Source organism: Triticum aestivum, chromosome 7D (assembly GCF_018294505.1).
Source record: "Triticum aestivum cultivar Chinese Spring chromosome 7D, IWGSC CS RefSeq v2.1, whole genome shotgun sequence".
In the NCBI taxonomy this organism is placed as follows: Eukaryota; Viridiplantae; Streptophyta; class Magnoliopsida; order Poales; family Poaceae; genus Triticum; species Triticum aestivum.
Genome location: NC_057814.1, coordinates 624,853,857 through 624,878,344, shown reverse-complemented (window position 1 = coordinate 624,878,344; position 24,488 = coordinate 624,853,857). Strand labels below are relative to the sequence as shown.

The window sequence follows — 24,488 nt, the reverse complement described above, 5'->3', positions numbered from 1 at the left end:
TAACACAATGAAACTTTACTCTTAGGAACATCGTTCTAGATTTTACACTTTGGATTCATAGGTTTAAAGAACCTGGTCAAACAGAAAACACTGTCCTGGCATCAATATACCTCTTCTCACACATCATCGTAACCTTGTAATTCCCAACTTCTTCTAGAATAACTCCAGGAAATGACAACATAGCACCTATCGTTATTTGATTTCTACAAGCAAGCTGCAGTAGAAGTTCGTCATACACTTGTCAGAAGACCGAATATAATACAAAACTATTATCCCTAGAAAGACACAAGAGGAAGCTTCGCAATGAAGGAAATCTCCACTTTTGAGCTCATCATTTCTTATCCTCTCTGAGGACGACATATTTGTAGCCATTAGTCTTCCGTATCGTCGCAATTTTCTTCAGAATTTCAGCAAAGGCGTTCTTGTACTGCGATGCAAGACAAAATGAGATCAAGAAACGAATTGGGTTGTCAACTAAACAACTGGTAGAAAGAGCATGATAGACACTTCTGGTTACAGAGAAGGACTAAACATTTAGCGAGTGCAAAACACAACCCAATTTTGAGGTTTACATGATTTCTTCTATGAATTTTAAAGCTTTGCCTAGCAAGTTACATCAAAGAAACATGTTTTCTTTCCACTAGAACTATTCCCACAACTGTTTTTTCAACAACATGAGATTTTTTTAACAATATAAATAGTACTACCAAAATTAGATGTGATAAAGTTGGGATCGAAATTAGCAAATAGCACAGGCGCTGATGTAGACTATGGACGGACTTCTCCATCCAGGCACCCAGCCAACCATAGCATCACCAGAAGGCGGTGGATGAAGAGCCTCATAACGTTCATGCCCCAATGCACGACACTCTTGCAGACGGTGTAACTGACTGTATCCAAGTCTGGATGCCAAGTCACTAACAGCAATAACTTCGTTCCTACTCCCTCCGTCCCAAAATAAGTGTCTTAACCTTAGTACAACTTTGTACTAACACTAGTACAAAATTGAGGCACTTATCTTGGGACGGAGGGAGTATGTTTCAAATTGCCAACCGACAATTCCCACTTCAGTAATGACACTTTGTGATTATCAAAAATAAGAAATTCTGACTATCCCCTGAGGCACACCATCAACGAGGTCCAAGAAACTGGAGGTGTCTTCATGCGTGACAATTAACAAACCATAACTAAATCCTTCAAAAAATATTCTGAGTTAACGCAAAACAGGACTGCCTGCAATTCTCAATATACGTGGTTAGAACAAATGCTGCATCATTATTAGTAATTAGTGAAAAAGAATGCAACAGCCTTAAAAGTTGCAACAATAATGCTGAAGAATCCTACCTCTGGACCTCGTAGTCTAGACTTAAATATGGACACTAAATCTTGTGTGGTGACACAAGCCCCTCCAAGAAGAACAGTCCTGATCTCATCCTCTGTCACAGGAGATACATCCTGCTGACATAAGGGAAGAATGAAATCCATATCAATAAAATAAAAATAAATATTAACTCTCTGTGAATGGATTATTACATCATCATCATCATCATCATCATCATCATCATCATCATCATCATCATCATCGGCATCCGACTTATTTTGTCCAGAAGAACGACCAAGTACCTTCTTTAATTCCTTTCCTGACTTGCTCAGGCTACCTTCTTCATTTTCTTGGTCATCCTGAATGTATCAAAATCAGAATACCAGTAGTTTGTTCTTGAACAATGGAAATTGTAGGCAGCATATTTGCTTCGAATAATTTTACACAATAGCATTCATAGACAGTTAATACTTTTTTAAAACTTTAGACAGGTAATACTTGCATCTTATACCATGGCATTCATAGGCAGGTATACTTGCAACTCTAGCACATATTTGCTAGAGGTGTTTTCCCATAATTCTAGGGACCCAAGCAGATTTAATCAGTGTCCCATAAGCAATAGGGACCACTAGCCTACTACATGATCAACTAGTATTCGAAAATTGGTAGTAGTTCTAAATGCCAGTCTTGGGCAGACGTTTACTAGCACTGCATCGAACACCACCCAGCCCGTGTTGCCAGCCCTGTTCAGCCCATGATGGCCACCAGCTATCCGAGCGGCCCCTCGCATGTCATGCAACTCGGCAGTAGTCACTCCCCTCTTCCTCCTCCCTTGCCACCCACAAGAATGGCAACACTCCCACGCTGTGTGCCAGAAGAACATAAGACAAAGCCCTCATCTTCACCGTACAAGCAAATCACTACAGTACGGCTGACATGCCTTCTCATCTTTAGGTACGACGACAATAACTAGGGCCGCCCCACCACATGGACATGTTGTTCCTATTAAGAACGACATGGCCATGTCGTTTTTGTTTGGGAAAATAGGCTGCGTGCCATCTGCCGCGGGGAAGACAACCATGTAACCAAGGACGATGGGATGCTAAGTTTGGACTCTTATGGAAATCATATCATTACTGCATTTTTAATAGTTCAAAAATATTCCTCGGTGTGTGAGATTTCTTGAATAAAGAATTTAGTAACAGTATATTGTGATTCACACTAGTAAAATTTTGCCGCTCCCCGCTTCCTCCTCCTCATCCTCCCTTGCCACCCACAAGAACGGCAACACTAGTTGCAAGGGATGAAGCGGTCTCTGGTAAGCAGTTTTTGTAAACTTGCAATGGTTAGATCTCTTTCACAAAACTATTCCTTTAGAAAAATGGAACTCCAGTTCGCTTTTACAACTAAGTGGAGAGCTGCAACATTGATCTTACAAGCATCTCAAATAAAAGCAAAGTAAAAACATATGTATCTAAGTTTATGTTTTCCATCAACATCACATATCATAAGATAGAAGTTGTTTTCTCGATAATTCATCTCTGAACCCAGGGTCATCTACTCCTGCCGAACAGTAAAATAGTTAAAAATAGCAAAAAAAATCCATATTTTTTTGTGGTGCAAGATGCTTGTGCGTGATGTCGGTGCCAAATTTGATGAAAGTGTTGGGTTTCATTTCTAAAATAAAAAAAGATCACGCTACACACCTTTTAATCAATTAAATTAATACACATCAATGTTTTTTTGATGAAAAAGTTAAATTAAATTCAAGATGCTGCCCATGCATTTTGAGCGGGCAAGTATCCTAGTTTTCTATAATAATATGATCTGAGTTAGTCCAACCAGTGGATACTTGTATCTGATAGAACTTCATGTGGAAGATCAGTAAGTGAACTACTTGGTCCAATTTTTCTCATGGCTCAGTAATTATTCATGTGCCATTGAACCATAACCACCACTTCACCTATCAAAGTTTATATATACTCCACACCTTCTCCAAGATTGCGGTTCTTTACGAAAAACTGAATGTAAGATATCATATTCTGTAGCATCCTAGATCCTAATCACTTCTTTTGGTCATAGTAGCCGATGTGACAAACAAGTGCTGGAGTCATAGACTTACAATAATAGTTAATTCAATGCTGAGCAGGGCTAACTAGCCGTTACACACCGGGAAGCGGGGGTACTATCAATTCCGACATACAAAAAAGGGAAGTTTATATTTTTGGCACTTTCCTGATTTTACACTACCGACTTTCGGAAGCTATTGCCCCAAATTCTAAAATTAATTTGTTTTCAAGTGTTAATTTCAACAAATATGAAAAATTTCTATCTATGAGCTTTTGGAGCTTCACAGAAAAACCGAAAAAAATGAGAGCGCACAAAGGTATGGACCCCACGAAGAGAGGAAAGGGAATATGAGAGAGAAGGGGGAGTCACGTGGATGGGACCAACACGTTGACCGCGTCCCAACAAACACTAAAACCATGTTGCCGTTCACACCCACGCTGGTGCAATGCACACGCGCACGGGCCCCTGCTTGGGAGTCAGGTGCATTAGTGTTATGTATAGTTTTGGTCAAAAAAGCATGAGACACCCTCGTAACCAATAGTTCACTTATCTCAACTATACCTTGAATGTCTTAGATTTTTGTCTTGCACGCTTTTTTCTTCCATACATCACTCTTGCTTGCACCATTATTCATTGCACACAAGTTACATTTGGACTTACCTATAATTAATTGGACAGAGCTTCACAAAATGTTCTCTTTCTTAATTTCCATCTCACCTCATTCTAGGTGCGAGTATCACGCACCGATGCACAAACACAACTAGCGAGACTTATGAACAAACAAAATTCTGACTCATGAACAGTTAAATAATTTGTTGAATTAATACTTCATGAAAGAAAAGACAAGGAAGCATAAGACAATCTAATCTACATACAATAGGACAACTGATTATATTGTGGTATCAAATAGTTAAAAATTAGATTGAGCTGGATATTTATCAATTTGGCACTCTAACTACAATCAAAGATCATTTGCACTAGACACAAGCAAAATAGACGAGGCTTTGCAATTTAGTATTCTTAGAGAGCTGACCTCATTGCTTTTGTCACTTGATTCCTGTGGCTCATTGTCGTCAAAAACAACATCCAAATTCACCTCATCAACAACTCTGACCGCATCATTAATGAACATTCCCATAGTTATATCCTCAACTGCAATGCAATCATTCACTTTGGTGCTCCACACAATAAGTTCATTTGCACGATGCATATATCCTGGTGCCTTTCCCTGCAGCTGCATTGTTATGTCAACATTGCACTTGGACTGTGGTGGCATAATGCCTTTCTGCGGCTGTGTGTGGTATGACAGGGGGCTTGTATTTTCGATATTGAAGGCAATGTAAGAGTTTGTATCATTGGTTAGCTGAATTTCACATGACATCTGGTTGTTGAGTTCAAAAGGAAAATGTAGTTGGAGTGGCTCAATTCCAAGCATATCATCTTCCAAGTAAGGGCTTATCTGCATTAAAGGAGCAGGAGTACATATGTGTGTTAAGAAGAAAGAAAGAAAGAAATTGGGGGCTAAATAGTCCAAAGCGAACTAATCATTCCCGGGCAGCTTACGAGCTTACATGTCCAAATGTATGTTCATAGGCATTGCTGATTTTTTCATTAGCACCTTCAACTTCTCTTATAACATGTATTAGATGCCATATATAAGGCCGTTTGGATGGGTCAATTTCCTTGCAGAGTAACCCAATTTCGAGGCATTTTGCTACTTGTTGGTAAACAAATGGTGTTTCATTCCCAGTTTTCTTCCATCTGTGCCTCCATCTCCTAAGTACCTGTCATCCCGCAAAATGTGACATAGAATAAGTTGAAATGTTCAACAAAAAAAACTCAAGCATCGGGATGATGACATGTAAACCAGCTTAGACAAGCCTCTCTGATCTACACAAAATTAGGCAAGGCGACGGATGCTTAGGATCGATGCAAAAAGAGAGAGATAAGGTTTTAATTCCCAATATCATCAATCACGTAAGATCCCAATATCTCTCTCACTCACTCCAAAGATCTTTTGCCATACCGAGCATCCCATGTTCTTTGTTTTTCCTCTCTCTCTCTGAGAGAGAGAGAGAGAGAGAGAGAGAGAGAGAGACGTGAGAAGGGTTCATACATACAAAGAGGCGCTAGAGACAATACAGATGGGTTTTCTCCCGGCATGCACGTAGTGAAGTTGTGGCTACTAATTCGATATTCTGAATATTGTTGATTTATATTTTAAAAAATGGTTTCTAGTTTTGTAAGTTTTTCAAGTGGTTCTTCAAGCTTTCCCTATATAACGCATCCAAACTATGTTCTTTAACATGTGCAAATCTGGTTGTTGTAGTCTTTCCATGCAGAGTTGGAAAGTTCTCCCTTTATTTAGAAAAATGGTGAAGCAAAAAATCGCAGCATCTCAATTCTCAACAGAGTATTTCAGTTTCCGAAGGAACAAAGGAAGAGGCTCCCTCACGTCACTTCCTCCAGGAGGACCGAGGGAGTAAACCCTGGCCTCCCCCGCCGCCGCAGCCCCCTCCTCCCTCCCCTCTCTCCCCTCGTCATCCCCAGAGGCGGACGCCGGGAAAGCCCGCGTGCCGCTGGTGAAGGGGACGGCGGGGATCTGGCAACTCGCGGCTATCTAAAGGGGCAGTGCACGGTGGTGCGAGATCCTCCTCCTGCGGTTGTTCCTCCTGGCGGAACGACGTTGCTCCGATGGCATCGCGAGGACGGCAGACTTGGCAACGGTGTGACCGGTTTGAGGCACAAGGACCTCAAAGCATTGGCTACGAAAATGCTGGCGGCAGCGCCCCTCCGCCGGGGATGACTGGCGAGAAGGTGGCTCCATGTGGCGGTGCCTCCGGGGCGGCGATTCACGGGATCCCGTGCCCAGTTTCGTCGTAGGAGGCGCGTGGCGGCTGGAGCTATATCTGAAGTTGACGACGCTAGATGCGGGAGAACCACAACACTTTGGGTTCACGGATCGAAAGCTAGGGAATGGCTCCAGATGATGGTGGCGGCACTGACCTCGTGGTTGGTGACGATCTAGCCGGCTGCGGCTTCGGGGATGTGCGGCTGCCGGTGAAAAACGGGCCGACTTTGGTCATGGCGGGCGATGGCGGTGTATTTGTGTCGTTACCTTGTTGAAGGCATCGCTGCTATAGCTCTCGTCTTCCAGCCAGGGCTACTCTAGGGAAACCCTTAATTGGGGAGATCTGGATCAGACGACGGCAGCGCGTGGTGTCGTTCTCCCTCCCGAGGGCATTGTTTTTTAGGGCAAGTGCTGGCTGGAGGGGTGCTGAGGTGGAGCGGCATGCTTTCTTCCTAGTCAAAGACGGCGAGTCTCGGCGGCTTCGTGTAACGGGGTCTCGGCGGCGGTCTCATGATGATGCACCCATGCAGGGCGGTGGCGTTGTCTGGCATCCTTATGGCGTTGATGGCAAGTCTGGCAAGGTCTATGCGTTGACCCCCGTCCTGAAGATGGGTTCGCGAAAGAAGGCTACAACGACTTTTGGAGCGTGCGCATGCGGTGCGCGTTAAGGATCTGCTAAACCGGTGCTTCGGTTTTAGGTGATGTGCATAGGTGTAAGGTCAGGGCGCCCAGATCATGACCACCCCCATCATTAAGGTTGTAGGTGTGGCGACACTTGTCTCCTAGAGTGTGGCTTTGAATAGATCAATGTTTTATCTTGTAAGGCTTTGTTGCATAATTTAATAAAATTGGCCTAATGTTTTATCTTATAAGGCTTTGTTGAATAATTTCATGAAATTGGTTAAGGCAAGGGGTTCAACCTCCTTTTTCAAAAGAAAAAAATATGTTTGCGAAAGCTGAGTGTAGAATAGTTCTACACACCTAGTAACGCTATGTAAAAAATCTAGTAAAACACTGTATAAAATTTAATAATTATGAAAAAAATACTGTACAAGTTTTTAATTTACTACATTGTGAAACAAATTTTGTATGATACGCTACTATATTTTGAATAGAGCGTTACTAGGGGTGTATAATAAGCTATTCTACAGTCAGGCTTAGTTACCGTTATTATACATATAGTAATACTATTCATCATCTAGGGTACAGAAATAAGTTATTTTTCACCCGAGGTAATCTTACGATCGTTTCACAAATAAATTACATTTGAAATACAAATAGGTACATTCATATTATTCACTACTAAAATTTGGCATAAGAAAACAAATATATAGGTCACAAGATTCAAAAATTGCATTTTATGTATAGTTTACACTGTATTTTTATATTAATAATTTTACATAACATAAAATATTTTTATGGCGATTATACATTTTCCTACGTTCTCATTTTACGTCTAGAATAAGGCAAAATTGATGAAACATAAAATTACGGTGCTTTGATGTTAAAATAGAGAGAGTGAAGAATAACTATTCCTCATCCAGGGTGACGAATAGTCAATCTATACACAACACAAAAGCTTCATGGTGCTATGCTTCCAAGGAGTAAGAATGGGCGTTCCAGAGTAGACTAAACGTCAGGCATGCACCGTAGCTTTTGGAACCTTGATGTCTCATGTCTGATGCAGAACAAGGACGTTAACTTTGCATGGGATGCGCCTGAAGCTTGCGACGCTTTCATCATGTCATGATCGCTTGTTCTGAATCACCAGTTTGTCCTTCTGCAGCACCCATCTCCTACTTGCTACTCCTCTATGTCACTTCTATACAGGGACGCTGTGAAATGTTGATGATCATTGTTGGATAATGAGCAACTAACATTCACAAGGGGCCAAAGGCCAATATATGTACATGTGTGGTAAAGTGCAGGAAGCCCCTTATATAATGGGGATATACAGAAAAGGGGACTATACACATCTAACACCCCCCAAACTCATGGTGGGTTAACAACACTAAGTTTGGAGGGAAAGAACCCATGCTGCACTCGAGTCTGTGCCTCTGGGAAGAAGTTCAAACTTTTTTATGTTTGACCGTATTTATACAATAATAAACCAACATTTGTGCCATCAAATTAGTAGCATTAGCTTCATGACAAAATATATTTTCGTCATATACCTATTTGGTTTCACAAGCATTGACATATTTTTGCACAAACTCGGCCAAACTTTAGGATAGATTGACCCTTCAACAAAGTTGGAAGTACACTCTTTTAAGGACAGAGGGAGTAGTGAAGAGCAAGAATCTGATCCTGCACAGCAGCACGCACAAAGGAGGCATCCACACCGATGTGGTTGGTGAGCTCATGCTTCACCGCGTCACGCGCAATACTGATAGCACATGTACTGGCTGATAATAAGTGACTCGATGTACTAGCAGATACACCAAAGTCCTCAAGTAACCATCATAACCAGATCACCTCACCCGACAACATAGCACTCGCTCGCAACTCAGCCTCTGTACTCAAGCGAGAAACTGCAGTCTGTTTCCTTGTCTTCCAGGCAATGAGAGGGCCGCCAAGAAAGACACAGTAAGCTGACAGCGAGCGTCGATCAGAAGGATCACTAGCCGACGTAGCATCAGAGTAGGCCTGGAGCTGGAGAGAGCTGGAGCATGGAAAAAAAGGCGGTGATAGATCGTGCCACGAAGATATCGTAGAACACAAAGGAGGTGACTATAGTGGACAGAGGTGGGGGCTGAAACGAACTGACTGATAATGTGGATAGGATAGGATATGTCAGGATGACTAACAGCTAGATAGACAAGCCTCCCAACGAGGTGGCGATAGAGAGTGGGATTAGGAAGAGGATCACCGTCAGAACACGAAGTTGAACGTTGAGCTCCATAGGAGTCACAGCAGTGCGCTCATCACATAGGGCGGCTCGAGCAAGAAGATCTGGAATATATTTTTTCCTGGGAGATGAAGAAGCCAGCAGAGGTCGAAGAAACCTCAATCCCAAGAAAATAGCGAAGGCGACCAAGATCAGACATTAGGAATTGGTCGCGAAGGCGGGGCTTAACAAAGGCATCAGAGTCGTCGATGGTGCTGATCATGTCATCTATACGTACAGAAGGAGAAAAGTCCGACCACGAGGAGGTGTGTGAAGAAACAAAGTGGGATCATGATCATTGGGCGAGAAGACAACGACATTCACGGCAGAGGCAAACCACTCGAACCAGGCGCGAGGGGCCTGTTTGAGACCATAGAGGGAGCGTCAAAGGAGGCAGACCATACCATCAGGAACACAGTACCCCGGTGGTGGCTGCATATAAACCTCCTCACGCAACTCACCATTGGGAAAGGCGTTCTGAACGTCAAGCTGGGACATAGACCAATGACGAACCGAAGCCACAACAAGGAGAGTGCGGATAGTGGTCATGTGGGCCACAGAAGCGAATGTCTCATCATAATCGCGTCCCTGCTCCTGCTAAAAGTCACGAGCAACAAGATGAGCTTTATAACGCTCAAGAGAACCATCGGAGTGAGTCTTAATCGTATAGACCCACTTGCATGTGATGGGACGAACACTGAAAGGAAGGGAAACCAGATCCCACGTGCTAGAGCGCTCAAGGGCAGCAATCTCCTCGGCCATCGCAAGCTGCCATTCAGCCTGAGTCATGGCAGCCCGATAGGAAGTGGGCTCAGCAATAGTAGAGAGACCATACCGGTCAGGAGAATAGCGATCTAGTGGGGGCGAGGCAGAGCACGGAGATTATGAACCGGTGGAGGCGTGAAAGGAGGTGCTCCGGAAGTGGAATGTGCGTCAGTAGAATCATCCTCAACACGAGCACAGCGAGTGTAGTGGAGAGGAAACCGAGAGAGAGGCCGACATATCGGCGAGGATGGTGTGGAGGAGGATGGAGGGGAAGGTGGTGTCGCCGGTGTATGAGGAAGAGTGAGACGTGCCGGAGGAAGAGGCAATACATGAGGCACATAGGAGGGTGTATCAAGGAGAAGGAAAGAAATATCGTCCACAGAAAAGCTCGAGAAGGAAGGACGCGGGTAGTAAGAATGAGACTCATCGAAAGTCACATCACGCAAAATGCGCAGCCGATGACCAACAGGATCCCAACATCGATAGCCCTTCTGCTCATCTCTGTAGCCAAGAAAAACACACTCAATCGACTGAGCAATCAATTTGGTGCGTTCTCGCGGGGCGAGAAGAACATGGTACACACATCCAAACATACGAAGAGCTAGGTAGTCAGGAGAATGGCCGGTGAGACACTCCATATGATTAACACCCTACAAGGCAGCTAAAGGCTGAATGTTGATGAGATAAGTGGAAGCGGAAACGGCCTCGGCCCAAAAGTTGGGTGGAAGAGAGGCGGCGATCATCAGCGCATGAGTCTCAAGCAGATGACCATGCTTACGTTCCGCAACGCCATTCTGAGCATGGGCACCAGGACATGAGAACTGGGCAAGAGTGCCCTGTTCCACAAGAAAACCATGCCACATTTAGGAGATCCACTCTCCAGCGGAATCAGCATGAAAAGTATGAATAGGCGTGGAAAACTGGGTGTGTACCATGACAGCAAATCGCTTGTATATAGAGAGAACCTCGCTACGAGATTTCATAAAGTAAAGCCAAGTATAGCGAGAGAAATCATCAATAAACAGAACATAGTAGCGATGACCACCTTTCGAATCAATGGGAGCACGACCCCAAACATCAGAATGAACTAAGTCAAAAGGACGATGAGATACCGACTCACTAGTAGGATAAGGTAATTGGGCCTGTTTGCCAAGTCTACAACCATCACAATGTAAAGAAACATCTCCAGAGACAGACCCTAATTAAGATGCCCTGACGCACCAACGATGACAAGCAGGAGCCACTGATGTGACAAAGTCGACAATGCCACTGCTAGAAGGACGCGGAAGAGGAGGCAGCAACAGCATGAGAACAGGCAGAAGTGGTGGTAGCGGAAGGAACACGAAGCTAGTCGACCTCCCAAAAGCCCTCTAACTCACGGCGCAGAGGGCCAGCACCAACTCGAGCCTTGGTGCGACGATCCTAAACAGAGCGAGATTCGGTATCAAGAATGACACGACAACCAGAATCAGTAAGTTGGGCAGCGGAAAAGAGATTCATCGTAAGACGGGGGAACATGAGAAACACTAGGAATAGAAAAAGACGGAGTAGAAAGAGTGTCACGACTAGCAACCGGAACGGGTGTGCCATTGGTAGTGAGAACATTAATAGGAGAATCAAGAGGTCAGAGAGAAGACAACGGGGAAGAATCAGAAGACATATGAAAAGAAGCTCCAGAATACAGAACCCATGAAGATGTACATGACTGTGTATGTACCAGAGTGATGGAGAGGTGGAAGCAGTTACAGCAGCAGCGGAATCCGTCGATGAAGACTCGGAGGAAGCAGTATGCGCTTGAGCCGCACAATGTCCTGTTCAGTGAGTGACCGAGTCACGGAAGACACATCAGTCACACTAGAAGAAGAGCGTCTCGGGTCTCGCTACTTCTGGCGACAATCAAACTCTAGGTGACCTGACCTGGAGCAATAGCCACAGGAGGTGTCACGGCGTGACCGGCCCTTCTCTGCATAAGGAGGGAGACCCACCCCCTGAAGGTGTGGGGAGGAACGGTGGAGCCGTTAGGCAAGCGGACGACACAGGAGCTCGAGCAGCCAACACAGAGGGAACGACAAGCAACCCAACAGAACGAAGATAGGTCTCCTCAGCACAAAGCTCAGTAAGCACCTCCGAGATAGGAACACGGCCACGAGCAGGCAAGTGAGCACGGCGAGGCTCAAACTCGGAATGGAGGCGAGATAAGAACTCATGGACATGCTGAAACTCCAAGTCGGACCGCATGGTCTGGCAGCAACGTCAAGCACCACAAACAACTGTCCGAAGAGAGTCAAGCTGGCGCCAAATGGCAGAGCTCTGTGTGTAGAACTCATCAACAGAAGAGTCGCCTTGCTGAAGAGCGTGCACCTGACACACCACAGATAAGTAGAGAGCATCACTAGAGGGCTGATAGCGCTGACAGAGATAAAACCACATCGCTGCAATGGTGCCAAGGCCCATGAACTCCGAAGCAAGCTGAGGGATGACACTCGCAGTGAGAATAGCAGCAGCTCGAGCATCATCATTGCACCACTGAGTGTAAGAAGACAGATCATCTCGGTAGACAGAAAGATTATTTGAATAAGCTGATACCTGCTGATCATAAGTATCAACCGCAGCATCATCGAGAGCCTTGGTTGCATCCCAATCAGCCTAAGAAGCATCAACAACAAGAACAGTCGGCACCAGCAGGTAGGAGCCACGGGAGCAATAGGGCATAGTGGAGAGGGGATCTGGCCAGAATGCCCCACAGGAGAAGACCGCGCATTTGGATACGCATGAAACCCACAAACTCGGCATAGTTGGTGCCGTCGAAGATCACCGAGCACCGAGGAACATCCACATAGCCTGAAGAAGACATGACGAGCTCTCTGATTTTTTATATTTTTTGGAAGTCAACTGTCACAGGAGACGGGATCTGGATCGGGCAGAGGCACAACCGAAGCCAAAACGCGAGCGGGGAGCCGAGGATCCAGATCGACCTGGACGTCAGCGGCCGGGCGACGGACAACACCCAACCAGCCGGACAAGGGCGTAGGCAGCCGGACGGGCAAGAGGCGACGACGGCCGGAGTAGGAGGTGGCCGCGGCCGGACGAGGAGGGGGCGACCGACGTCGAGAGGAGGTTGTCGGGGGTGGATCCGGCAGAGCAGGGGCGGCGACCGAGCAGTGGCGGCGGATCCGGGTGGAGCCGAGCAGGAGATGGCCGGCGGCGGGCACAAAGGACCGGCGGCAGGCGGATCCGAGTAGAGGGGGTCGGAGATGAAGCAAACGGCTAACTAGGGACGGGGCATAGCAGCAGCGGCGGCTGGGGTGGAGCACCCACGGAGTTGCATCTTGCGGGAGAGAGGCTAACCTGGCAACTAATATCATGTTGGATAATGAGCAACTAACATTCACAGGGGGCCAAAGGCCAATACATGTATATGTGTGGTAAAGTGCATGAAGCCCCTTATACAAGTTGGATATACAAAAACGGGACTATATATACACATATAAGGACCATAACTTCCGGTGGAGGCCAGAGCCAAAAATGTTGCGGTGGGCGTGGTGCTGGCCGTCAACATAGGTTGAACTTCATGGTGGCTGTGGTGGTTGTTGGATTTCCTCAAATCTGGTTGGTTCGGTTCAGTCCTGCGAGTTAGCAGTGGTTTTCTTTTTCTTCCTATTTTTTGAAAAGGAGGATAACCCATGCCTCTACATCAATCTATACATACAGCCATCAATAGAGTCTGACATCATGAATACATGGATTAACCTGAAACTACCTATCTGATAAACAAAGTCACAACAGCTATAATATTGATAATGTCCCCGAACCGCATGAACGTGTACTATCTAATTCGGTGGCCAAGGACACAATCTAATGCAAAGCACAACGTGGTTTACTGTGTATGTACACACATCAACCAGACCAGCACTTGTACCACTCGAACTAGGATAACTAAACCTGCCTGGTATCTAAGCACACCACGTACACGTGGTGCTACAATTCCTAATTGACTCAAACTTGAACTCCTAAACCAAATTAGAATCAATCAGCACTAACAACGGACACTACTAAGACACGTCGACAAACCGACTCTAATACAACCTTGCTGAGCGTCTACGCCTCCAAGAATACTTGTCAGACCAGTACTACAGCAAGCGCCTGAACTCAAACAAGAACTTGACACCTACCAGACTGCATTAGAGATAACAGTGCCAACACTCACTACTATGGATTCATACATCACTGATGGGTGCCTAAACCCCGGGATTGACGGTTTTTGGGCTGGTCAGGGATTAAACGTCACTGGTAACTACTTTCACCGTTGATGAAACAAACACGCCGGTTAGGTGGGTTAGTTACAAAAACAAAAAATCACGAGCCATCCAGCCCGTGCCTGCCCCATCGTCGCTATCCGCAAACCGGAACAGACACATTATGGGGACGAGCAGAGGTTGTCGTGCAAGGATGCCACCTGGGTCACCATCATCCTCCACATCGTCATAGCCATCATGGTCCCGCATTTCATGTCGGAACTTCGGATCTAGGGCAGGAGATGGCAGAGGAACCCAGGGAGCCACCCCTTGGTGTCGCCCTTCTAAATTAGTGCTCACCTAACGTCTCCCTTCTACACTCACCTACCGACAATGTGGACGGCAATTTGGGCAACAGCAGGGCCTTCTCCCCTTCCTTCGTCTTCTCCCATGTTCGAGATGTCGGATCTGGAGCAAGAGAGGGCTATTGGTGTAGTGAGCCCCTCCGCAAGGTTTGATAGGGTGGTCATGTGCGGTTCGAGGCGAAATCATACGTTTTCAATGGGGTCGATGCTGGCAAAGATGGTGCCCACGTGTGTTGTTTTCCTCCTTGGAGGTGTTGCCAAAGAACTTGCTCGCAAGTCACAATTCACTAGGCATGGCGAACAAATTCCACGTGGAGGTTAGCTTGGGCCGGCATCGGTTTTGTCAACTTCAAGGGGGCGCACAGGTGATTAAAACAAGTTGGTGCCATCGGGTTGCCGGTGTTGCTATTCTCCGGGATAACACTCCTGGTCTAGTTTAGCTAGGGAATTTGTCTCATTTGTCACGGTTTTGCTTGGTCGTCCTTTAATCGACAACGGCCTTACTTATATGTGCAGAAGCTCCCTACCCTTTTGACATGGTCTTGTAAAAAACAGAATAAACAACGCCCACAACTTGTGTTTTCTAGTAGGAAAAGAACCTTCCTGTTAATTTTGGGTGTGGCTAGATCTTAGTCGAGACTTAACCAAGTCTCAATCGAGTGACATAACATATAAAAAATGAAAAAAGAAAAAATTGCACAGATCTCTGCGTAAGATCTCATGAATATAGCATTAATTGAGACATAACTAAGTCTCAATCGACTAAAATTTAGCAAAACTAATTAATTTTTGTTGTGGATAAATCAAGTGTGTGGGTATTTCCTAAATCCACCAAAGTCACATATAAGCAACCTAGCATGGTATACTATACAATTTTAGCGTGAAGGGAGAGTGGTCCAAGGACTCTGGGAAGCTATGAAGAGACAGGGCTGGTGACCCGGGACCAGATGGCTGAAAAGGTTATGAGCCATCACATGAAGCTACCATCCATCAGAATAAATTTCCTAAACTGTGGTACGAGTAATGTGTAACTCAATATCACTATCTGCCAAAGAGTTTACTTTTCGATGGTGCGCAGATAGGTTTTTGAGAAAGAACATTGCATGGCTTATTTTTCTCATCTAACATGTATAATTTTACAAGATATGCATGCCATCCAACACCATAATATGCAAATTAAGTAGGATTAGTCAAAAATGTTGTAACAAATATGCAATGTAGAAAGTTAACTATATTTCGAAAAAGTGATTTGCTCCATGGCGAGATAAAACCTTCGTACATTGTTATTATTATTGGGGATCGCCTTTTGTCCAGTCACTAGTTCAATAATTATGACACCCAAACTGTACATGTCTGATTTGAATGACATCTTTCCCTGATGTAGATATTCTGGAGCACAATATCCCCTTCGTAAAAGGTTGTATTTCAATGCATTAGAACATCAAACAATGTGAGAGTAAATGCAAAGAAACATGTTCTTTTGATGCATAGCTTACAGTGATCCATGACGTTCTTCACTCATAGTTTTTGACTTCTCATCAAGTCTCGATAAACCAAAATCTGTGATTTTCGGCACCATATCATTGTCTAGTAGTATATTATCGGGTTTCAGATCCATATGATATATCTGCTTTTCCTTGTGCAGATGATGCAAACCTTCGCAGATGCCTCTAATTATTTTATAACGTGTATTCCATTCAAGTCCCCTTAATTCATCTGAATAATAGAAAAAGTAGCAGCGAGAATGAAAATTTCAAACAATTGAGTTATGCAAGCTATATACTGAATAATAAGTGACATCAACATATGTGTTCTAGTCTACACCTTCTTTATTGTAAATAAAACGCGTCAACATGAAATGAATGGAAAAAGATAAATAAACAGAGATAACAGCTATCGGATGCAACAACGTACCGGTAATATATTTTTGCAGGCTTCCATTGCTGATATACTCAAAACAGAGTAATCTTTCTCTTACCTCTGCATAAATATGTTGTTTTGATCCCTTGATTTGTATGGCTGTTTGCTCTGTGCTAGCACAGAAGCCAAGAAACCGTACCACATTTTTATGTTCAACGTTCAACAGGCTGTCAACTTCACGATAAAATAATGCCTCATTGATTGAATGACTGTTCCTTATCCTCTTTACCGCAACGTTCCCATTTGGGAGCACTCCCTGTTTAACTTCTCTTGTGAGCATTTAAAGAATGTGTAGCTGAATTTGAAGGTGCTATGCAATAAAGAGATGGAGTATAGTAACACAACACTCGGGCCACCATATATTTGAGGCTCCCTGGCCAACTAATTAATGCATGGGCACAGGTTTGTGCCATTAGCGCGACACACCGTGTCTCTATCCTAGGTGTACCACACGGCACACGCAGAATTGCCCTTTTTTTGAGTACAAGAATCTGCCTGGTTGACTGACTTCAATATATACGCAGGGTTCCCCAGAAACTAAGGGGTATCTTGGAAATGTATGTAACACCTATATATACTGTGATTTTAACTACTGAGGCTCAAGTCGGTATAACAATTTCAAGCGTGATCTTTAGATGATGACATATGCCTAATTTCTGTTAAAATAATTTACCTTATAAACCGTTGCGAATCCACCATGGCCAATTTCTCGATCGTCCGAGAAATTTTGAGTGATACTCTTCAAAAGTGTGAATGATAGATTTGTTGGCTTCTCTCTTCCATCAAGTATACGCTCCAAGAACTGAAGATCCATGTATCTGTTGTGGAATACATTTCATACTATGCACTTTCAACACTAACAAAGAAAAAAGGTTTGTTCCAACTAGAGCACCATTGCAAGGAGAAGTGACGATTCTATAGAAGCATATGGTGGTTGTACGAGAATGTTGTCTAGTAAATCATCACGCGACAACAAATATTTTTCAGAGATCCCGAAGAGAACACTACTCTACATATTTTGCAGCATTTAGAAGCTCCCGGAGATTAATTAATCATGCGTATATTTTGCAGAGCCTTCCCTGCCCCAAACGAAATAGCTCGCTGCCTGTCCAAAATGGCAGACAAGGGCTCGGTACGTCAGGAAGTAGGGACATCATGGTGCAGCAGCAGCGACAAGCTTCGGTGCCGGCCATCTGGATCATGGTGCAGCAGCAGCGACAAGCTTCGCTGCCTGTCCAAACGAAACGCGCACACGGGCAGAAGGAAGAAACCGGTTTTGCCGCAGGGCCGGGGCATTGGTTGCTGACGAAGAAAGAAGCAGAGTACGGCGTGAAGAGCATCAGAAAGAAGCAGAGTTAAGGCAGTGGAGCAGCCTAGTGCGTGGAAATGGCCATAGATTAGACACTTGAGTGGTCAGATCTGGAGGCAAATGCAAAGCAGGGGAGATTAATGGAAAGGGGGGAAACCTCGGATCTGAAGGGACGCTGCCCCGCTCGCTTCTGTAAGTTTAAGATCTGGGCGAGACGCTTTACTGCTGTCCGGCCGCTTGAGGTTGCATCGAGAAGACAACGCTGGAACATACAGTATCTATTATCTACTCTGGATCTGGATATGAACAGGGAGAGAGAAGCTCCCGTCCTCTCCGGCCAGCGGAGGTGATTAGACTGCAAGAGCAAGAGCAACTAGGAAGTGAGCAGGCACAGGCTATGGATTAACAATACAACTTCTCAGTTTACCAAACCACGGATCGACAGCTTCTCAGTTTACTGTAGCTGAAATTCCTGCACATGTTAGTAAGCAAATACATATCCGGCTCAAAATTAACAAGCTACTTAACAATGGGAGTTTCATCTGTTTCTCAAATGTGAAAAATGACAGGATAGAATCCAATAGAGAGTATACAAACACTAAAACTGCAGGCTATTTCAGTAGAAAAGGCTGGAGGTTCTAACCTGGAAGAACTCTTTGGGGATCGAGCTAACTACTCGAGGAACATTCAACTAGATGAGGGGCGCAGGAAGATTTGACTGGATCAGGTTGGTGTAGAAAGGAGGAGAGGGCTTGGGGTGGTATACATAGAAATGGGGACTGAGGAGAGGTGCTAGACGAGACGAACGTTATATGTGGGTGAGATCTATAGACATTTATTTAATTAACATCGTCAGATTACGATGACGCACGTGATGGCTGACAAATCCCGCCTAGATAACCCCTGTAGTCTCGGTGTAGCCGAAAGTTTCAAGTGGATCTCGAGAAGAAAAAGGAAAATGAACGACATGAACAGAATATATAGCTACATTTAACAACTTCATACGAGGACAATGCATGTGATGGCTCACAGGTGCAGCTGGAGGTCAGCACTAAAAGTAGCGGAAATCTAAGAACATCCTATTTTGTTGCGTGTTAACAAACCGTCCCTAGTACTAACCGTTAAAATCATGAAATGAGCAACACTATATGCAGGGATCTAGAATATGTAGAGGCAGCGGCAGGCTACAACAAGAGGAGAACAACATCACTACATAACCTATATACAAATACACCTGAAAAATAAGCAACCATTTTCAGAGTTTGGAAGGTACCTGGTGGTTCTTCCACCTACATTTTCTTAGGTGTGCCTTGAGTCCCTGACTGCTTTGAGTATTTCAGTTCTGATAGATAATTAAGCCCCGAACTTTATGGTTATATAACATACTGGAGCAGCCATTCTCTGGCAGCAAAAGGTCACATGCAACTTGCTGGCGCTGCAAGTAATCTTTCACCTTTTTTAACCTCATTAGCCATATATGTTTTTATATTATTGTCAACATATGTATACATCGAAAAACAGAAAAGTCTAAGCACCTTGGATTCGAAATGCCAATATGGAGGGAAATTTTGTTACAAGTACACCACCTCTTATTATGTTTGTTATTATAAATTAGTGATTGTATGGGTATTTACCTAAATATAGATCGAAAGTTTAAGTTCAATTTTTTTAAGCAAATCAATAGTTTTTTCTTCGATGTGCGTATTTAGTTGTTTTCTGACCATAACCAAAACCTTCATCGCCACCATCATTTCATTTCTTTGTTTCTTTGTTTGCTTCTTACCTACTGGCCGCTAGTCATGCAAGGATTGAGTTGGCAACTTCTTGGATGCCTCCTCTGCAGTACAGGTAAAGAAACCTGAACCTCACATGGGACTGTCCCCCTTGGGTTTTGTTTTTTTTAATGGCCGGGGGTTCAAGCATATATATTACTCTGCGTCCTGATCGTATGATCCAATTGATTGATGCCTAGGAGTACAATGCTACGTGTAAAGAATATCCATCCACTAATGGGTGCCTAAGATGCCTCTCTTGGTTAATCAAACAGCGTCAGAAACAACGACCTCAATGGTCGGTCTGTCCTGCTAAACAAATGCCAGAGCTCCGGTTTTTGTACTGGCCCGTGGTTCTAGGTTAGATCTAGCTTAAGCTTTAGTAGTGGAGTACTTTAGGACATTTCTTTAATTTGATGCTTGTGGTCCATCGGATGGCCAAACAGAAGAAAAATATAGTCTACACGTGGATAAATCGTTACTAGCATTTGCTTTCCACATTATCAATTGTAGCCATGTGTGAGGAAGCCCACAAAGAGTTGCCACTCCGCTGACGACGTACTGCACCCTGACATTATCAATTTAGCGGCTGACCCTCCCAAACGCCAATTAGTATATGTGCATATTTGTCTTAGAAACAGAGGATTTTCAGCAGAAAACAGGGGATCTTTAGTAGAAATTCAGACATAACCAGCATAAGAGAGGTCTACAACAGAGGCCAATTCACCACATAATGGGGAGAGCAGCCGCCGGCCCGCCGAGCCACTGCAACCTTTTCGGCGGCAGGGAGACAAGGGGAATGGGGAGAGCATGCTAGGTCTTCGCAAGGAGCTGCTCTGTCGGGACAAAGATAGGCCGAGCTTTGTTTGGGCATTTGTTTTCGACTGTTGCAGCGAAATTCCAGCGACAGCAAAGACTTTTCGCGCCGCGATCGCGTGGTTAGTGCCAGATCATGGGATTAGTGGCATAGCGTCGCGGGGAGCCTTCCAACCAGCGGTTGCGCCGCGATCGCCTTAGTTTCAGCCGTGATTTTACTTTAATCTTTGTGGAATATCTGTCACTTAAACACCTACTAGGATAAATTTTGCCATTGGAAAAAATGAAGGTGCTGCACTGTTTCCTCAAAAGAATATAATACTGTCTTAAAAGCCTTACTGTAGCAGAAATTCATGCACATTCCAGTAAACAGAAAAACATTTCAGGTTCATAATTAACAAACTAGTACTTAGCAAGTGGTGTTTCGTCCTTTTTCAGGTTTAAAGGTGTCGTGATAGAATTCAAAAGAATGTATACAAATGGTAAAAGTGAAGTCTGTTACCAAAAGAATTTGACAGGCAAACAAAGATGGACACTAACCTGCGGGGATGCAGCGAGAAGATGAGAATGGATCCAAGTCTAGAAAATACCACACTTGCAAGTCAAGTATATATACCATGAACTTGGAGGGCAATATGACTGCAAGGTGTTTGTGTCCATATCACAAAGACCTAACATGATGAAGCTTCTCGGTGGGATCATAAAAAAACTTCAGACGCCACAAGCAACCCATACTGACGAGGCGCAAGATCTGACTGACAACATCAGAGAATATCTAAGAGAAAAAAGGTACTTTAGTAACTTCTCAATCCCTATTGTACGCATTGTTGCTTTGAGGTTTTACAGTCCCCAATTTGCCCCTTCTACTGTTATTTCAACATTTGAATTGTTGTATAATAATTGAGTGCATATTTAATATAAAATGTTGGCAGGTAATTGTTCGTTATTGATGATATATGGGACGAATCAGTATGGGAAATTATTCGTTGTGCGTTCCCAGAGAACCAACAAGGTAGCAAAGTTATCATAACCACAAGAATTGAGCTGGTAGCTAATGCAACCTGCAACCATCAGCATGAGTTCGTTTACAAGATGAGTCCTCTTGATGATCAAATCTGAAGAAAATTATTTTTCAGTAGAGTTGGACAGGTTGATTTTCAGCCATTAGATGAGATTACGAATGAAATTCTACAAAAGTGTGGTGCTCCTGCTTGCTATTGTCAGTATTGCTAGTCTTTTGGCCAATCAACCAACTAGGTCAGTGACACAATGGAAGCATGTGTGCAATTCTTTAAGCTCAAATCTGAGAACAGATCCGACTTTGGAGGGCATGAGACAGGTGCTGAACCTTAGCTACAACAATCTTCCTCACCGTCTCAAAACATGTTTGCTATATATTGCCATGTATCCAGAGGATTACATTATTATGAAGGGAAATCTTTTGAGGGAATGGGTGGCTGAAGGTTTCATCCCTAAAGTACATGGCCAGGATGCAACTATGGTCGCTGGAAGTTACTTTAATGAGCTTGTGAATAGGAGCATGATCCAACCTACACATATTAGGTACAATGGACAGGTCAAGAACTGTAAAGTTCATGATATGATTCTTGATCTAATCAGACTTAAGTCGGAAGAAGAGAAGTTTCTTAGTGTGGTAGATGATCTACAGAGCATGTGCTCAGCATTGCAGAGCAAGGTTCGTACAATTTCCCTTCAGTTGGATTCTGAAGCGAATGGAGGCACAGTAGAAGCAAGCTTAAGCATGCCGCATATTCGATCTCTTGCACTTTTTGGCAAGTACCGTTTCGACTTTTCTGTGTATGAACTCAAGTCCATCCGAGTTCTGAATGTGAATTGCCAGGGTGCTCTCATGGGTGACAGGATTGACCTCACACCAATCTGTAAATTATTTCAACTTAGGTATTTGAGAATCCACAGCCGCAAGCAGATGTCAACCCTTATTCTGCCAGCCCTAATTGGAGACCTGAAACATTTGGAGATATTGATGTTGATATTGAACACGGATATTACTGCTGCCATGCCATCTGATATTGTTGATTTGCCTTGCTTATTGCATCTGCATGTTCCTATTGGAACAAGGCTACCTGATGGAATTCGTAGGATGAAGGCCCTACATACTCTGGATAATTTAGCAGGTCTCAGTGAACTTACAAATCTTAGACATCTTACTTTTTATTTCGATGATGTTGAACATACTGCCAGCCAACATGGATTTCTTACAAACACTTTCTGGTGTTCCGTGGCCAAACTCCTGAGTTGCAATCTGAGACATCTTTGGTCATGTAGCAAGATATTACCTCCTCCGTCTGTTGAATTGGGTTCTCCGAGCACTAGCAACACTGAGAGCAATCTTGAGGAACTCCATGTTGCAGCAACTTGGATGTTTCCAAAGGGTTCCAGTTTGGACCGGTCAACACCAAAAGCTGTGCGTGTTGGGAATTGCTGTTGAGAAGCTGATGCAGGAGGACGTTGATTTGCTCGCAGGGTTATCTAATCTACTGGACCTGTGGTTGTGGGTACTAAAATCCCCGGGAACAGGGATTCTCATCCGTGATGGTGTGGTGGCATTCCAGCTTCTCAAATGTTTTAGAATCACGTGCTTCGCCCCATGCCTAACCTTCATGGCAGGGGCGATGCCCAAACTCCAAGAGTTGCATCTGCAAATCCATGAGCGTGGAGTGGAGCGTCACGGCCCCTCGACCATTGAAGTCGTGGAGCACCTGCCGAATCTCAGGCAAGTCGACGTTGATATTTGCTTTGAGGGAGCGGATAAAGAATCGCAAACACGGGCTGCCGGCGCGGAGGCTATCTTGACGAATGCCATCAGCGTCTCTCCAGGACACCGGAGCACCAAGATCAGGCTTCTAGATGAGATAGACTATTTTAAACTTTGCAGTGGCAGTTCTGAGGCAACCGAATGATGCAGCAGGTACCCTGCTAGTCAAACTTGGACTTATTCCTACAGCACTTTATTCCTTGGAAACCAGTATGCCTGAATGTTAGTTAGTTGGTGCTTGCAAGCGCACCACAGAAGTTAGTCAGTACTCCTGAAACTTCCTTCCTCTGTTCTTGAGGTCAAATCTATGCTAATCTATGAAGCTTAACACAACTTTCCTCCTTGTGTTGTTTATACTGGCAGTTGATCGATCTGCCGAGGCAGCCACGCATGCTCTGTCCACCTCTGCTGAACCGTAGACAAAGAACATACATGCAAGGAGCACTAGTCAAGCTCCATCGCTCCACATATTCGCACTATACATTCATCCAATGATCCATTCCAAGTGACCAACGTTGTGTCCTTTACATGATGCTCTGTTACGACCAGCAGTGGGGGAAAGGAGGCCTCGAATAAACTAATGCGGAAAACAGAGCATCGCTTAACGCTACCGCGTCGGTCTAATCTGGTCGTAACGTCAGGTTAGTACAGAGATGAGAGAAAAAAGATTCTACTGTGAAGGATTCTTCTACTCCCTTCTATCCAAAATAAATGTGGTTTTAGTTCAAATTCGAAAGCAGGCCTTATTGGTGCACAGCGTGATGTAAATGATTTACAACATGTTATGCCCGACCTAGGCTACATGAGCATTAACACATGCGGAAATTTAGGAATATCATTTTTATTATCGTGGTAATCAACAAACCCTCGATCCCTGTTGATGAATCGGTGTACAATGATGAGACGGGCATCACTACTCGTGCTGAGATCTTGTTGTAGCACACACCAGAGCACTACATGCACTCGGTACTGCCGGAGAAGCTCGCCGTCGTTTCCGCGGCCGCGCAGCCGCATGCGGGAACCTGAGCTTCTACCCTGGGCACTGGGCGCCCGACGCATTCCTCCTCGTCTCGTCGGCACCGGATTTGGGGAAGAAGAGGCGCAACTCGGCCATATGGTGAACTACGAACAGAGGAGGAAAGCAGGGCGAGGAAATACATACGCCAGCGAGGATGGGCTGGCCGAGATCACGGCATGGGCTTGATGGACGAAATTAGCCCAGCTAATATGGGCTAATTTCAAGATGGCAGAGACTAATCCCAAACACGGACACATGATTTGTCCACAGACTCGTCCTGACTAGTCCACGGACAGTTATGCGCGAGCCGGTCATCCAACTGTGCCCGCGTCTATTTTAAAGCAAATTTGAACGAAAATAAC

The 24,488-nt window shown here is 44.5% G+C and overlaps 1 protein-coding gene and 1 pseudogene across 5 annotated transcripts; one reads left to right on the top strand and one right to left on the bottom strand.

Annotated features, from left to right (window-relative positions):
* LOC123166224 (G-type lectin S-receptor-like serine/threonine-protein kinase At4g11900) lies at positions 1-19,050 on the bottom strand. Of its 5 annotated transcripts, none has more exons than XM_044583986.1 (10): positions 18,997-19,050; positions 17,088-17,232; positions 16,409-16,670; positions 15,991-16,210; positions 15,774-15,900; positions 4,963-5,175; positions 4,425-4,850; positions 1,534-1,680; positions 1,345-1,458; positions 1-427 (listed from the first exon to the last, which is right to left on the bottom strand). In XM_044583986.1, exons 2-10 carry the CDS (start codon positions 17,226-17,228, stop codon positions 332-334), a joined length of 1,746 nt encoding a protein of 581 aa, XP_044439921.1. In that variant the 5' UTR covers positions 17,229-17,232; positions 18,997-19,050; the 3' UTR covers positions 1-331. The 5 variants fall into 5 exon arrangements, with proteins under 5 accessions (XP_044439921.1, XP_044439920.1, XP_044439919.1 ...); XM_044583985.1 differs by lacking the exon at positions 18,997-19,050 and adding an exon at positions 17,881-18,613; XM_044583984.1 differs by lacking the exon at positions 18,997-19,050 and adding an exon at positions 18,367-18,608 and having other exon boundaries at positions 17,088-18,078.
* Positions 17,570-23,253, top strand: LOC123171459 (disease resistance protein RGA5-like; annotated as a pseudogene).
* The last annotated feature ends 1,235 nt before the right edge of the window (positions 23,254-24,488 follow it).